The 13071-nt window shown below is 50.3% G+C and overlaps 1 protein-coding gene across 2 annotated transcripts in view; it reads right to left on the reverse strand.

Moving 5' to 3' along the window:
* The window catches only part of PRPF8 (pre-mRNA processing factor 8), a 33280-nt gene extending 20427 nt beyond the window's left edge, over positions 1-12853 (reverse strand). Inside the window, exons 1-24 of one of the 2 annotated variants that reach the window (XM_012448345.2) lie at positions 12766-12853; positions 12455-12564; positions 11509-11677; positions 10381-10545; positions 10078-10296; positions 9736-9948; positions 9179-9304; positions 8976-9081; positions 7719-7909; positions 7413-7532; positions 7137-7326; positions 6882-7001; positions 6665-6799; positions 5707-5836; positions 5099-5295; positions 4458-4664; positions 4166-4329; positions 3889-4015; positions 3574-3766; positions 3144-3331; positions 2781-3019; positions 2399-2545; positions 2010-2220; positions 1698-1814 (exon numbers count right to left, since the gene is read on the reverse strand). In XM_012448345.2, the coding sequence (XP_012303768.1) occupies positions 1698-1814; positions 2010-2220; positions 2399-2545; positions 2781-3019; positions 3144-3331; positions 3574-3766; positions 3889-4015; positions 4166-4329; positions 4458-4664; positions 5099-5295; positions 5707-5836; positions 6665-6799; positions 6882-7001; positions 7137-7326; positions 7413-7532; positions 7719-7909; positions 8976-9081; positions 9179-9304; positions 9736-9948; positions 10078-10296; positions 10381-10545; positions 11509-11677; positions 12455-12554 (3774 nt within the window). In that variant the 5' untranslated portion in view covers positions 12555-12564; positions 12766-12853. The remainder of the gene's footprint in view (positions 1-1697; positions 1815-2009; positions 2221-2398; positions 2546-2780; positions 3020-3143; positions 3332-3573; positions 3767-3888; positions 4016-4165; positions 4330-4457; positions 4665-5098; positions 5296-5706; positions 5837-6664; positions 6800-6881; positions 7002-7136; positions 7327-7412; positions 7533-7718; positions 7910-8975; positions 9082-9178; positions 9305-9735; positions 9949-10077; positions 10297-10380; positions 10546-11508; positions 11678-12454; positions 12565-12765) is intronic. The other variant, XM_012448346.3, reaches the window with a different exon arrangement.
* Between the last annotated feature and the right edge of the window lie 218 nt (positions 12854-13071).

A 13071-nucleotide genomic window follows, 5' to 3' on the forward strand; every position in this document is an offset into this window, starting at 1 on the left:
GTTAATCACAAACCCAAAATGCTCAAAAAGCTGAAATTTTTTGAGTCCAAACATTCTGAGCACCAGCATGATGCTGAAAGGAAATACTCACTGGAGCATTTCAGATTTTGGATGAGGGATGCTGAAACTACGAGTATAATGAAGATATTTCAAGGCTGGGCACAGCGGCTCACACCTATAATCCAGCACTCTGGGAGCCTGAGGCAGGAGGACTGCTTGAACCCAAAGAGTCTGATACCAGCCTGGACAAGACAGTGAGACCCCAGGTCTACAAAAAATTTAAAAATTAGGCCTGGCGCAGTGGGTAATCCCAGAACTATGGGAGGCGGATCACCAGAGGTCAGGAGTTCGAGACCAGCCTGACCAATGTGGAGAAACCCCATCTCTACTAAAAACACAAAATCAGCCAGGTGTGATGACACATGCCTGTAATCCCAGTTACTCGGGAGGCTGAAGCAGGAGAATCCCTTGAACCTGGGAGCTGGAGGTTGTGGTGAGCGGAGATCATGCCATTGCACTCCAGCCTGGGCAACAAGAGTGAAACTCCATCTCAAAAAAAAAAAAAATTAGCCAGGCATGGTGGCATATGCATCCATGGTCCCAGATACTAGGGAGGTTAAGGTGTGAGGATCACCTGAGCTGCAATGAGTTATGATAATGCCACTGCACTTCAGCCTAACTGACAGAGTAAGATGCTGTCTCTAGTAATAATAATGAAAATTAAAAAAAAAAAATCTGAAATCAAAACATTTCTGGTCCCAAGAATTTTGGATAAAGGAAACTCAACCATAAGGCAATAGTTCTATAACAACATACCCTTAACAGAAAACTTACTAAAAAAGAGAAAACATTCTACACATGCAATTGCTGCACATTTACAGATACGAAGTTCAGAATGCAAGAAAAATGTTATAGTGAATGGAATCCAGAGTGAGGTAACTTTTTTTTCTGAGACAGAGTTTTTGCTCTGTTGCCGGAGCTGGAAGGCAACGGTGCGATCTCGGCTCACTGCAACCTCCACCTCCCGGGTTTAAGGAATTCTGCCTCAGCCTCCCAAGTAGCTGGGATTACATGTGCCTGCCACCAGGCCTGGCTAATTTTTTTATTTTCAGTAGAGACAAAGTTTCACCATGTTGGCCAGCCTGGTCTCAAACTCTTAACCTCAGGTAATCCACCAGCCTCAGCCTCCCAAAGTGCTAGGATTACAGGTGTGAGCCACTGTGCCCGGCCAAGGTAACTTTTTAAACCTTGCAAAAACTTAAATATCCACAGTTCAAAATTCCTCAGATTTTTCTTTCTCCATTCTGAAGGTAACTGGGAGAAACACACACTGAGATACCTAGAGAGAACTGTTTTTTCACAGGTTCTTTATGCCTGGTTAACATGATTTAGATAAACAAGCCAGCCCCTGAGTAAATGCAAAAACAATACTTTTTTGTTCAAAATAATAAATCCAACTTCTACTCTTGCCTTAATTTAGAATCATCACAACTCCACAGGAGACTGTAGAAATCCTACAAGGAATGATCAGAAAATCACTTCGAAGTGACTGACACTGTAAGCCACTATTGCACAGAGCATGGAAACTGGTACACGGAGCAAAGCTGGGAAGAAAGGAGAATCAACCAGGGGCAGAGCTGAAAGGGATGTGAGGTGAGCACAGGACAGGAGGGAAGCTGGGGGTGAAGGCCTTGTACCTTGGTGAAGGTGGTGGAGCCAGAGGCCATGAGAATTTGACGCACGCGGTTGTGGAAGCGCTGCATTGACTCATCATCCACACGCAGGAAACACTGAGCTGTCCGCTCCTTAGTGACCTGAACCACAGAGTCAAGGTTAACTTGCCTCAGGAACCCACTGAGGCAAGAGCCAACCGTGACCCCCACTGAGCCCTTTCCACCCAACGAGGCGCAAGTGACTGACAGTGACGAGGGACGCCTGTGTGCCTTGCTCACACCTACCCCGGAAGCACAGGCATGCTGGCGCCCATCCCAGCCCCTCCCGGGCGGTACCTCATTCTGCAGGTTCCAGACCCCGTCCTTGTGGGTGAACTCCTCATAGCTGGTGCGGCACTTGGGCAGGATGCGGCACTCGAAGCCACACATGTTGAACAGCAGGTTGGGGTTGTCCTTGCTGTACACAGACACGAAGCTGTTCTCCCACTGAACCGTGGTCACTGACCGTGGCAGGCGGTTCTTGATGTCCCAGAATACTGCTCGACCCCTGCCACAGAGAACATATGGTCACATTAGTCTCTTGGAAGGAAATTCCCTTCCATGGCCAACCGATAATATCCCAACACAGCTACGCTTCTCTGCCCAGGACACAGCCTCACTGCTGCCCTCTCTGGGTCCCTCAGCCTCCATGTCCTTCTAGTCCGCACAGCCCAACCTAGACTTACAAGTTAACATCATGTTTCATGAGGCGCATGCGGGCATCTCGGGGCCAGCATTTCTTGTTATTATAGCCAACGATGTTTTCATTGTTGGGGTCAGGGTGCTCTGTCAGGTAACGCTGAATCAGGTCCCGAGCCTCATCTGCTGTGAACCTACACCAGACCAGGTACATTGCTGAGGCCCAGATACACTGAGATTTGGGACCCCCCGGAGTCCTCCAGCTCCAGAGGCAGAGACTCTACCCCATCCTACCCCGACCCTCCCCAGCCTTCATTCCATTTTGAAGTCCCAGCAGCAGTTACGTCAGCTAAGGTACCATAGCTGATTCCAGAAGCAAGGCATATGCCTCAGTACCCTGCAAGGCTAGGAATCCAGGCAGGCCCTCACCTGAAAAAAATATGGATGCGATCGATGTATCTGCAGAAGAGACGGATGGGGTGGGCAGCCTCGGTGGCTATGTCCTGGAAACTGAGGAAGTCATTTGGCATCTGAGGGGGCCCAGCCATCTCACTGGCCCGGTGCAATCCCAATACAAGCAAATCCATCACCAGTCCGTAATACTGCACAATGAACGAGGCAAACTGCAGGCCTCTGATGATCCCGTATGAATTCGTATGGTTCATGTCCTAGAAGGCAAGAGCCACGATTCTCAACAACCTGGGCCACGTCCCAGCATTCTCTAGGGCCCACCTCCTCTGTTCTCTCTCAGCAAATTCTGTGTCAGTGGACCCGACAAGCCCCGAGACACACCTTGTAGTTGATGACGACGTTGTTCTTGGCTGTCATGTAGTCGGCTATGTTGTGGTCCACGATGAGGCGCAGCAGCCTGTTAAGCAGGGTCAAGTCGATCTTTTCATACATCTTCTCAAAGCGTGATTCCAGCATGACATTGCACTCGCCTTCACTTGTCTCCCACACGTCCTGGAGGTTATTGATGCCTGAGGAGTAGCAATGCAGGTCTCCAGCAGTTAGAAATCCTCTCAGGACTAGACCCACAGTAACTATCACGACACTCCACGTATTCATCCAGATCGCTATGACTCAGTTTAACATGAACACTACTTTCCTTCTATGACCATTTATCAAGAAAGGAAACCAATCACGCTGCCCAGGTAAGAATTTTGACGTCGAACTAAATTCACCCCCCACTCCTCACAGGGCAATCTTGGAAAAGTTCTACCTTGGCACCACTTGTAAACCAGCAGTGGCGGTGGCTCTGTGTCTGCAGGCTTAATCCAGGGTGGAAAGAGGCGGCGCTTGTCAGCTTCGTACCACAGGTATTGGTCCAGGTAGGCATCAGTTATCTTCTCTAGAGGCTCTACGTCGTACACTGGAACCAGGTGGCTATAGAGATCCATGAACTCGATGCCCACCTGTAGGACAAGGAGGCTGGTTCACACCAATCCACCCATCACCTGAGGCAACCTGCTGCCTTTGGTTCTACCAAGAATGAATGGCAGAACCAAAAAGAAAACTTGGACGGCATCTCACTCACTTCTTTGAAAGCTCTCTGTGTGAGGAGGTGACGCTTGATGCGGGACAGCGCCTCGTGGGGGTTATCATAGGCTTGCTCAATCAGACCTAGTTCCTCCCTCTGAGACTGGTTTAACCGAGACTTCACACTGATAAAGCAATGGGAAAGGTGAATGGGAAAACCAAGAGGAAGTCAATCCAGAAAAGAGCGGGGTTACACCTTCTTTCTTTGGACTCTGATGAGGAGCCCACTCCCTGCTCTCCCTTCCCAGCAGGAACCTATCTACCCTGCTACTCACCTATAAGCCTCCTTGAGCCGCTCCAATGCCAAGATGAGCAACTTGGTGTCATGCTTATAGGAGAGTGGGGGGAATGGGATGGGGGAGAACCTACGGCTTTCCAGCCAATGCACAGTGGTGGTGTACACTGCCACTGCCTCCTCCGCCGTGATGTAAGGCCCGTCCTGCAAGGGGGACATGAAGTCAGCCTCCGCTACAGCCCGATCCCCCGACAAGGTCTAGTCACAACGCTGCAGTCCTCGTTCCCGTGCGCTCCCCACCACTCACGCCAGCCCAGCCTCCTCTGCCCCACCTTCAGGTAGTTGTGCTGCCGCTCCTGTTCTGCCTTCAGGTAGAGCCGGGTGAGGCGGCCCAGGTTCTTTTTACAAACAGTCTTGTCCACAGTGGCCCCTCGGCGAATCCGCTCGCGGTTGTAGTGGGCAGTGTTGGTCCACCAGTCGGCCTTGGCCTTCACGTACCGAAGGATCATATTCTCTATGGGCGTCGGGAGCCCAGGGACCTGAAAGTCCAAAAAACACCATCAAGCCAGGTACTGTGGCACACATCTGCGACCTGGCTCCTCAGGAGGCTAAGGAGGATCACAAGCTCAGGAGTCTGAGCAGCCTAGGCACCACAGCAAGTCCCCTCTATAAAAGGGAAAAGAAGAGACAGGAGCCAACTAGCCCCCTAATGAGTCCTGAAGTGGTGATCCTAACCTAAAGACGGATGAGGCCGGGTGCGGTGGCTCATGCCTGTAATCCTAACACTCGAGGAGGCCGAGGCAGGCGGATCATGAGGTCAAGAGTTTGAGACCAGCCTGGCCAACATGGTGAAACCCTGTCTCTACTACCACTGCACTCCAGCCTAGGTGAAAAAGCAAGACTCCATCTCAAGGAGAAAAAAAACAACAAAAAACGGACGTTTACACCTCCAAGAAAACAGAGAGACACTCACCTTCCAAGGAATGTTGGCTTTCCAGCAGCGCCAGGCTTCGCTGAGGTGCTGCAGGATCGTCCGGGCCTTGTTCTGTTTGATCCCCTCAGGCATCATGTCCAGAATATCATGCATCACAGCTGCCCGAAGCTCCAGGTCAAAATGCGACTCCACTCGCTGCTTCGTTACTGTCTTCGCCACCCCCTTTGAGTGTCGACCTAGAAGTAGAGTGTCCCATGGTGATTACAAGCAAGATTCCTTGCTTTTAGTAAGGGTCTCTACCTTCATGCCCCTCACTCATTATGGTTACAATCAAATTAGGTATTAACAAAGTGTCCATGTGCCCGGCATACCCAAAAAGACCAGCTACCTTAAACATTCACAAGTATGCTTCTGAGGAATGTCCACTCTCATGCAAATGCATGACTGCCTCTCAAGGCCCCAGAAGGAAGCCCAAGAAATAGAATACTAGGTCATTTGAGAATTGGATCTAAAGGCAATCCAGTAGGAAGGGGTGCTCATACAAGAGCAGGGAACAGACTCAAACGAGGACAGGGGACAGAGCAGAAACACACAAGCTACCTTTGAAATAGTAACAGGAGAAGGTGGACAGAGAGAAAACCACTCACCTTCAAACTGCCGAGCCAGGAGGTTACCCAGCCATCGCTCCAGTAAAGGCGTAATGCCACGCATGAAAAACAGCCAGACTCGCCAGCCGGCAGCCCAGAAGCCACAGCCAGGACCCTTCCCTACAGGGCCCTATGAGCCAAGCAAAAGTTCAGAACACAAATCAGCAACACGTTTAAAGAACAACAGAAACCTAGGCAGAGGTGGGGCATCTATGTATATATACATACAGAGGAACATGTGTATGGCAGTAGAGGAGAAAAAAGAAAAACTCTGGGACCTCAACATCTAAAACAAGAAAGTAAGTGAGAAACCTTAAGGCAAAAACCACGAACTAAGAACTCCCATAAAAATTTAAAGGAGCAGTAAGGACAACACTCATAGCTGCTCTCCAAATAGGTCCCCAGAAAGAGCCGGTCTAAATGTATAAATGAAAAAAGATCTGAGAAAGTCAGTCGGTAAGGCCAGGCACAGTGGCTCACGCCTGTAATCTCAGCACTTTGGGAGGCCAAGGCGGGTGGATGATGGGGTCAGGAGTTTGAGACTAGCCTGGCCAACATAGTTAAACCAAGTCTCTACTAAAAATACAAAAATTATCCAGGCATGGTGGCGCACACCTGCAATCCCAGCTACTCGGGAGACTGAGGCAGGAGAATCACTTGAACTCAGAAGGCGGAGGTTGCAGTGAGCCGAGATCAGTGACACTGCACTCCAGTCTGGGCAAAAGAGCAAGACTCAGTCTCAAAAAAAAAAAAAAAAAAAAAAAATTGGCCAGGTGTGGTGGTGGGCACCTATAATCCTAGCTACTTGGGAGGCTGAGGCAGGAGAACTGCTTGAGCCCAGGAGGCGGAGGTTGCAATAAGCCGAGATCCTAATATGCCATTGCTCTCCAACCTGGGCAACAGAGTAAAACTCTGTCTCAAAAAAAAAAAGTCAAAGTCAGTAAGATCAGGGCCTCACCGTGTTGAAGCGATAATAGATGAGATGCTTCAGGTCCTTGCACATGCGAATCTGTCGCATCAGTTTGTATTTGTATCGATACATGCCCGTCAACTGCCCAACATGGGCAAATATATACTGCAATCCATCTGCCAGCTGCAACACAATTGCCCCATGGTCAGCACAGGCTTCATCCAGCCTCCTCACCTGGGCGGGGGTTGGGAATACCTAGCCTCACCTGGAAGGCATCCACATTGCCCAGCCGGTACTGCACATGACTATCCACAACCAGTTTAGTCAACCGCAGAACCTCCCGACACAGATGGAAAGCATTCCCAAAACGAGATTTCTTTCTTTCCTGGAGAAGATGCAAAACACAGAGAGAACATGAATGAGCAATGGTCCCACCTGGGCATACGCCTCCATAGGAAGCCAGAGCAGAGACAGCTATCCGCCCTCAGGCCCAGGAGACCCCAAGCTCCAATGCAGGCACCTTGGTGGTGAGCGTTTTCACAGGCTTCAGATTAAAGTTGTAGTCCAGGTGCAGGTAGTTGAGGTTTTTACGGTGAATGAGAAGGTTGAGCATGTTGTAGCCCTGGCGGCAAACCTGAAGCCCAACCTCCACCCAGTCCAGCTTTGTGGACTGAAAGAATTTGGTGGCTTTGAAGGAGCGGAACAGATACCTGAGGTGGGAACATGGAGAGTGAGAGTTAGCCACTGATGATCTTCAGAACAGAGGCTAAGCAGGGCCTCTGGCTGGGCACCTTACCTCTTCTTTTGGGCCTTAGGGGGCCGATGCTTCAGGGCATTCAGTACGTAGTACTTCAGCAACTTCTGGTAGGAGACCCTCACTTTCACAGGCTGCCCTGCTGGACAATGCTCCCGATACCTGGAAAAATCAGCCCAGCAGAGTTTGCCCATCTCTTCTTCCAGCCACTTCGCTAAAGGCTACAAGCCTTCAGTTGTCTACCAGTTTTATGGGGGGGAAAAAAAAAAAGGCTACATGCCCACCTAGTTGGAATCTTTCCTCCTATACATCCACTACCACTCCCCCTGCCCCAGGTAGGAGCCTTACCAGTTCTTGACAAGGGGTATGTCCAGGGCCCGGCGGGTGCGACCAGAGCGTAGGTTGAAGGGCCGTGGGGCCCAGAGCAGGGCAATGCCATTGGCCGTGTTGTCAGTATAGAGGGGTGTGTCCTTCAGGAAGGGCTCCACAAACTCTGGGAGCTCAAACTCCTCATCATCATCTGGCAACGGTTCCTGGCTCTGCAAAAGGAAAGGAATCCCCCTAAGGGTTTAGCTCCTGCTGCACGAGGCACAGACTTGAGATGAAATTCTCTGGGGCCAAGCACGAAGCTCACATCTGCCATGGCAATTGGGCTGCCTGACAAAAGCAGCCCTAAAGTGCCCATGCCAAGGGACCCGAGGAAGCACAGGGCACCAGGAAGCAAGCCTCACTTCTCACACCTCCACTAGTTCACCACCAGAAAGCCTCCTAAAGGAGCCCACATCACCAGAGGTCAACATGCATCATCTCCCACCCAAGCTCCAAACACCGGGCTTGGACATTACGGAACACAGATGGACATTGAAAACATCATGGGAAGCTTAAGAAGCCCGGCGCCAGAGACTACACAGTGTACGGTTCCATTCCATTCCATTATATAAAATGTGCAGAACAGGCAAATCTATAGACAGGAAGTAGATCAGTGGTTGCATGCGAAAGTTGGGGAGAAACGGAGAGAAACCGCTAAGTTTCTTTTTGGGGCAATAAAAATATTCCCAAATTGGATGTGGTGACAGCTGAGACAACTATGAGAATAACCTAAAAACCATCAAATTACACACTTGAAATGGGTAACCTGTATGGTACATTTCACTATAAAGACTAAAACAAACACACACAAAATAGACCCACCAGATCAGATTATCTATAGCACCCAAGAGGAGAACCATCAAGTCCAGAAGGATAATCACAGAAACCAAGAGTATACCAACGACACGTTTTAAGGCAAATGCTGGATTCTCAAATCAGCTTATAGCTCAAGGGGAACACTTAGCAAGATGGAAAACATGTCTCCCTCCGCCTGAGTATTTATCTAGTAATACTGGCCGAGCGTGGTGGCTCACGCCTGTAATCCAAGCACTTTAGAGGCCAAGGCGGGCAGATCACCTGAGGTCAGGAGTTCAAGACCAGCCTGACCAACATGGTGAAACCCCGTCTTTATTTTAAAAAATAAAATAAAAAATAAATTATCTAATAACACTTTAGCCAACCTCAGGCCATTGCTCCTAGAAAAGCTAAGAGCAAGTGTCCCTCCCTTCCTCTCACCTTGACGGAGTGTCTGTGGGAGATGGGGTTGATCAAAGGATCGAAGTAGAAAGCTGGCAAATCAGGGTCCTCAGTTTTGATGAACACAACATTGGGAGTATGGTACCTAAAACGAAAGGAAGAGTCAGCCAAAGTTTCCCTGCCCTGGCCCAACCTAAACACCAGCCTTCTCCTTTCCAGCTGTGATGCCACAGGTCTCTTACCAGGTGAGGTGGACATGGTGTGGGAGATTGTTGTACAAATAAGGAAAAGCAATCTTGTATTCAGTGCGGATAGGCTGCCGGATGATAATCTTGTTAATATCATTGAATTCATTCCAGTCTTCATCCCTAGGGTACAAAATCGAGTATAAGCAGACTATTTTTGTTTGTTTTTTGAGACACGGTCTCACTCTTGTCACCCATGCTGGAATGCAACGGCATGATCATGGCTCACTGCAGCTGTGACCTCCTGGGCTCAAACAATCCTCCCAGGTCAGCCTCCCAAGTAACTGAGACTACAGGAAGCTGGGAGCACCACCACACCCAGCTAACGTTTGGTAGAGACAGAGCTAATGTTTTGCCATGTTGCCCAGGCTGGTCTCAAACTTCTGGGCTCAAGCAGTCCTCCTGCCTCAGCCTCCCAAAGTGCTGGGATTACAGCATGAGCCACTGCGCCTGGCGCAAACAGACTGATTTGGAAGTTATATCGGGACTTTAAGGATGAAGATTACATTTCACTCAACTCGAAATGCCTAAAATCCCTAATCTCTCCAACTTACTGTAGGTTGATGTCTCGAACAAGAGGTTCAAATTTGGGGCCTCCAGGAATGGCCATATTGAGTGCCTTGGACGTGAAGAAGGCCTTCAGATCAAACAGGTAGAAGTAGTTGTCATCCACCAAGTCTGTCAGGAGCTGATTAGCCAGGCGGTAGAGAGTTGACATCATAGGCAGTGTGAACTGCCAGCGCTGGTAAGTGGAGCCATTTACATACCTAGGGTAAAAAAAGAAAGGCCCACATCAAGCAAGCAGCTAGACAAATCACACCGCCTACTCATCTCCCAGGACTCCTTCTGGGTTTCCACAGCTCCTCTCAGGAGCAGCATCTCCATCTGTCACTCACTTCCTGCTGTCCCTTAATGGCTGGTGGTCATAGAACCAGTCCAACACAGGGGCATCCTCCTCGGGGTCCAGCTCCAGCTGAATGGCCTCCAGGGGCTCAACATCCAGGATGTTGTCAGCATAGTCCAAGGGCGGCTCCTCATCATCAAAAGGGGGAAAACGCATCCTCTTGAAATGCCTCCTATCTCTCTTTTCTCGACGCATCATAATCCACATTGACCTGGAAGGCAAGAATGTCACACAACCATCACCCACTGCCTTCCAGCCACCACCACCACCGCACACCCTAGTTCAGCCTTCTCACCCCCACTGGGAGATGTAGACAGGTTCGATGACCCAGGGAATCTCATTGACAAAAGAAATGGCTCCAGTGATGTGGTACAGCACAGGCACGTCCCGGATCTGCTCCCAAGGCATAGGCATGTTCTCCAGCAGCTTGAGAACCGCATGCGGCATGTACTTCAGGGCACTGCCGTATCAGAAAAAGACAAGGCTATCAGAAATGACACACTATTCTGCTGCCTGTCCCCTGCAGAGAAGCCATGAGTTCATGTTCCACAGTAAATGCTACCTTACAATCCAAACGCCCAAGCTTAGCATACAGGCCCTTCATAACCAGAAACCTTGCCTCTCCCTCTCCAACTTCACCTGGTTAACACTCTTCTTAAACTTCACAGTCCCACAATGCTGATCTCAGCTCCCCTAAATCAACGGCTGTCCCTCCGAAGACAGCTTTGAGGCTGTCTCACATTCTCTTCTCTCCGCATCTTCTCACAAGAATAATAAAACATTCACCATGCTTCACTGTAACTAGTTGTCACCTGTCTGTCATGCCACTAGACTGCACACTGCACAAAGGCGGAGACTGGTACTGTCTGCTCGCCACTAGATCCCCAGCACCCAGCACAGTTCTTAAAAAAAGTATTTTTTTTTTAAATAAACAAAACTTCCAGTTAATTACACGGCAAACATTTTTGGGTCCAAATAGAACAGGGATCTGTTAAGACATCTGTACCTGTACTTGTCCAGTTTAGAGCCTTAGAAAAACAGGAGTAGAGATACCTCTGGAGTTAAATATCCCAAACACAGAATTCAGGTCCCTGAGTAGTGGCTGGCTGCCACTGTACACAGTATCCCACTCTGGGCTTCAGCCAGTTCAATGACAGGAGTGTCTTACAATAGCAACAACAGGACAAATTAAAGCACCAGGCCCAAATCAGGAAGAGAAGGGAGACAGACTGCATAAGTGGAAGATGCAGAAATTACCAGAGAATCCTACTGGTTTTCTCCTTTCTCATATCCACCAAGATGAGCTGTCAAAAGCAGAGTCCTACTACAAGATGACAGCACGTCTATCCAAGGATGCAAACTGGGACAGGGAGAAGGCAAAAGGGCCAAACTCCAAGTAAAATTGTTTCAGGGTGTTCCTTACCCCAAGTAAACCCTTTTGTCATGGCGGAACTTCCTGTTGGTCATGTCTCCATGGTCCCGAATGATCTTCCTGACGTGTTCTGGGGGCATGTCTTCCTTCTGGGCGTCCACAAACCCAAACTTCCGCTTTTCTGCATAGCGCTTGGCCTGCAATTGCTGCCATTTTCGAGCTACAAAGGCACCTCAGTTTAAAGGACTGCATACCCTCAGCCTAATCATCTTCACCCCTTGCCCTAGGGTAAGCTCCTGCCAGTGTATGTGAGGGAGGAGCAGGCATCCGGCAGGAAGAAGCACTCCTTGCCAATTCCCTTACCATTTTCCTCTATTTCTCCCTTCATCACATTTATCACTAGCTGACATTATTTATTTATTTATCTTGAGACGTTGTTTTGCTCTGTTGCCCAGGCTGGAGTACAGTGGCAGAATGTCACTCACTGCAACCTCCCCCTGCCGGGTTCAAGCGATTGTTGTGCCTCAGCCTCCGGAGTAGCTGGCATTACAGAAGCGCCACCACAGCTGGCTGATTTTTGTATTTTTGGTAAGAGACGGGGTTTCACCATGTTGACCAGGCTGGTCTCGAACTCCTGACCTCAGGTGATCCAACCGCCTCGGCCTCCCAAAGTGCTGGGATTACAGACGTGAGCCACCGAGCCCGACCTAACATTTTTATAACAGATCTTCAAGGTTTTTTCATTGTCTGTCTCTCCCGCCATAATCTGAACCCCGTAAGGACAGGAATTTTGTCTCCATCACTACTGTATCCCCGCTGGATCAGCGCCTGCAAATAACACGCGCTTAAAATGGCTTGATTAGATAAAAAATTCAACGAGGTATCTAGGGAGCTGACACAAAACGAGCTGTCCAAAAGCGGGGGGGGGGGGTCCCACCCCGCCTGCGCGCGCACCCGCCCCGCCTCCGGCCCGCGCCTTGCTCCAGTCTCGCCTCACCTTTCTCCTGCAGCTTCTCCTCCGACATGTAGTCCGGCAGCGGGGCGAGAGGGCCGGGCACCGGGTTACCCGGCCCTCGGTAAGGAAATACTCCGGCCATCCCGGAGAATCTGCGGAGCGGCGGGAGAGAAAAATTAACGAGCCACAGGCCCGGGCCGACAAGAAGCGCTGCAGAAACGCGCCTGCGGTCCCGGGCCTACACTGCCGCCATACTACAAGTGCATCCACCCCGGCCCGGCCTAACCCCTCCGGTCACCCCGCCCGACCCGACCGCGCCTCCCGCAGCCCGATCTTAAACGCCCGCCACGCACCCCACAGCCCCTCACACAGGACAAGGCTTTGCCCACAGCGCAATGGCGGCCAGCCTGCGTCCGCTCCGCGATCCCAGCGCTGGGAAGTGCGCAACCCCAGTTCAGCAGTTGATCCAATCGGCGCCGAGGTGCTCAGATGGATTAGTGAGATGACCAATTAGAATTACATGCTGCTCCGAGGGGGCGGGCCCATAGGCGGAAAGGCTTTGAATGCCAGGGGGTGTGGTCGGAGTGAAGCCCCGCCTCCTCCGCTTGCCAGGCTGTTTCTGGCGCCCGACAGCCCTCAGTGCCTGATAGGCTTCTGGC

The sequence above is a fragment of the Aotus nancymaae genome, unplaced genomic scaffold, assembly GCF_030222135.1.
Source record: "Aotus nancymaae isolate 86718 unplaced genomic scaffold, 86718_ANA_hifiasm-v0.15.2.pri h1tg000018l, whole genome shotgun sequence".
NCBI lineage: Eukaryota > Metazoa > Chordata > Mammalia > Primates > Aotidae > Aotus > Aotus nancymaae.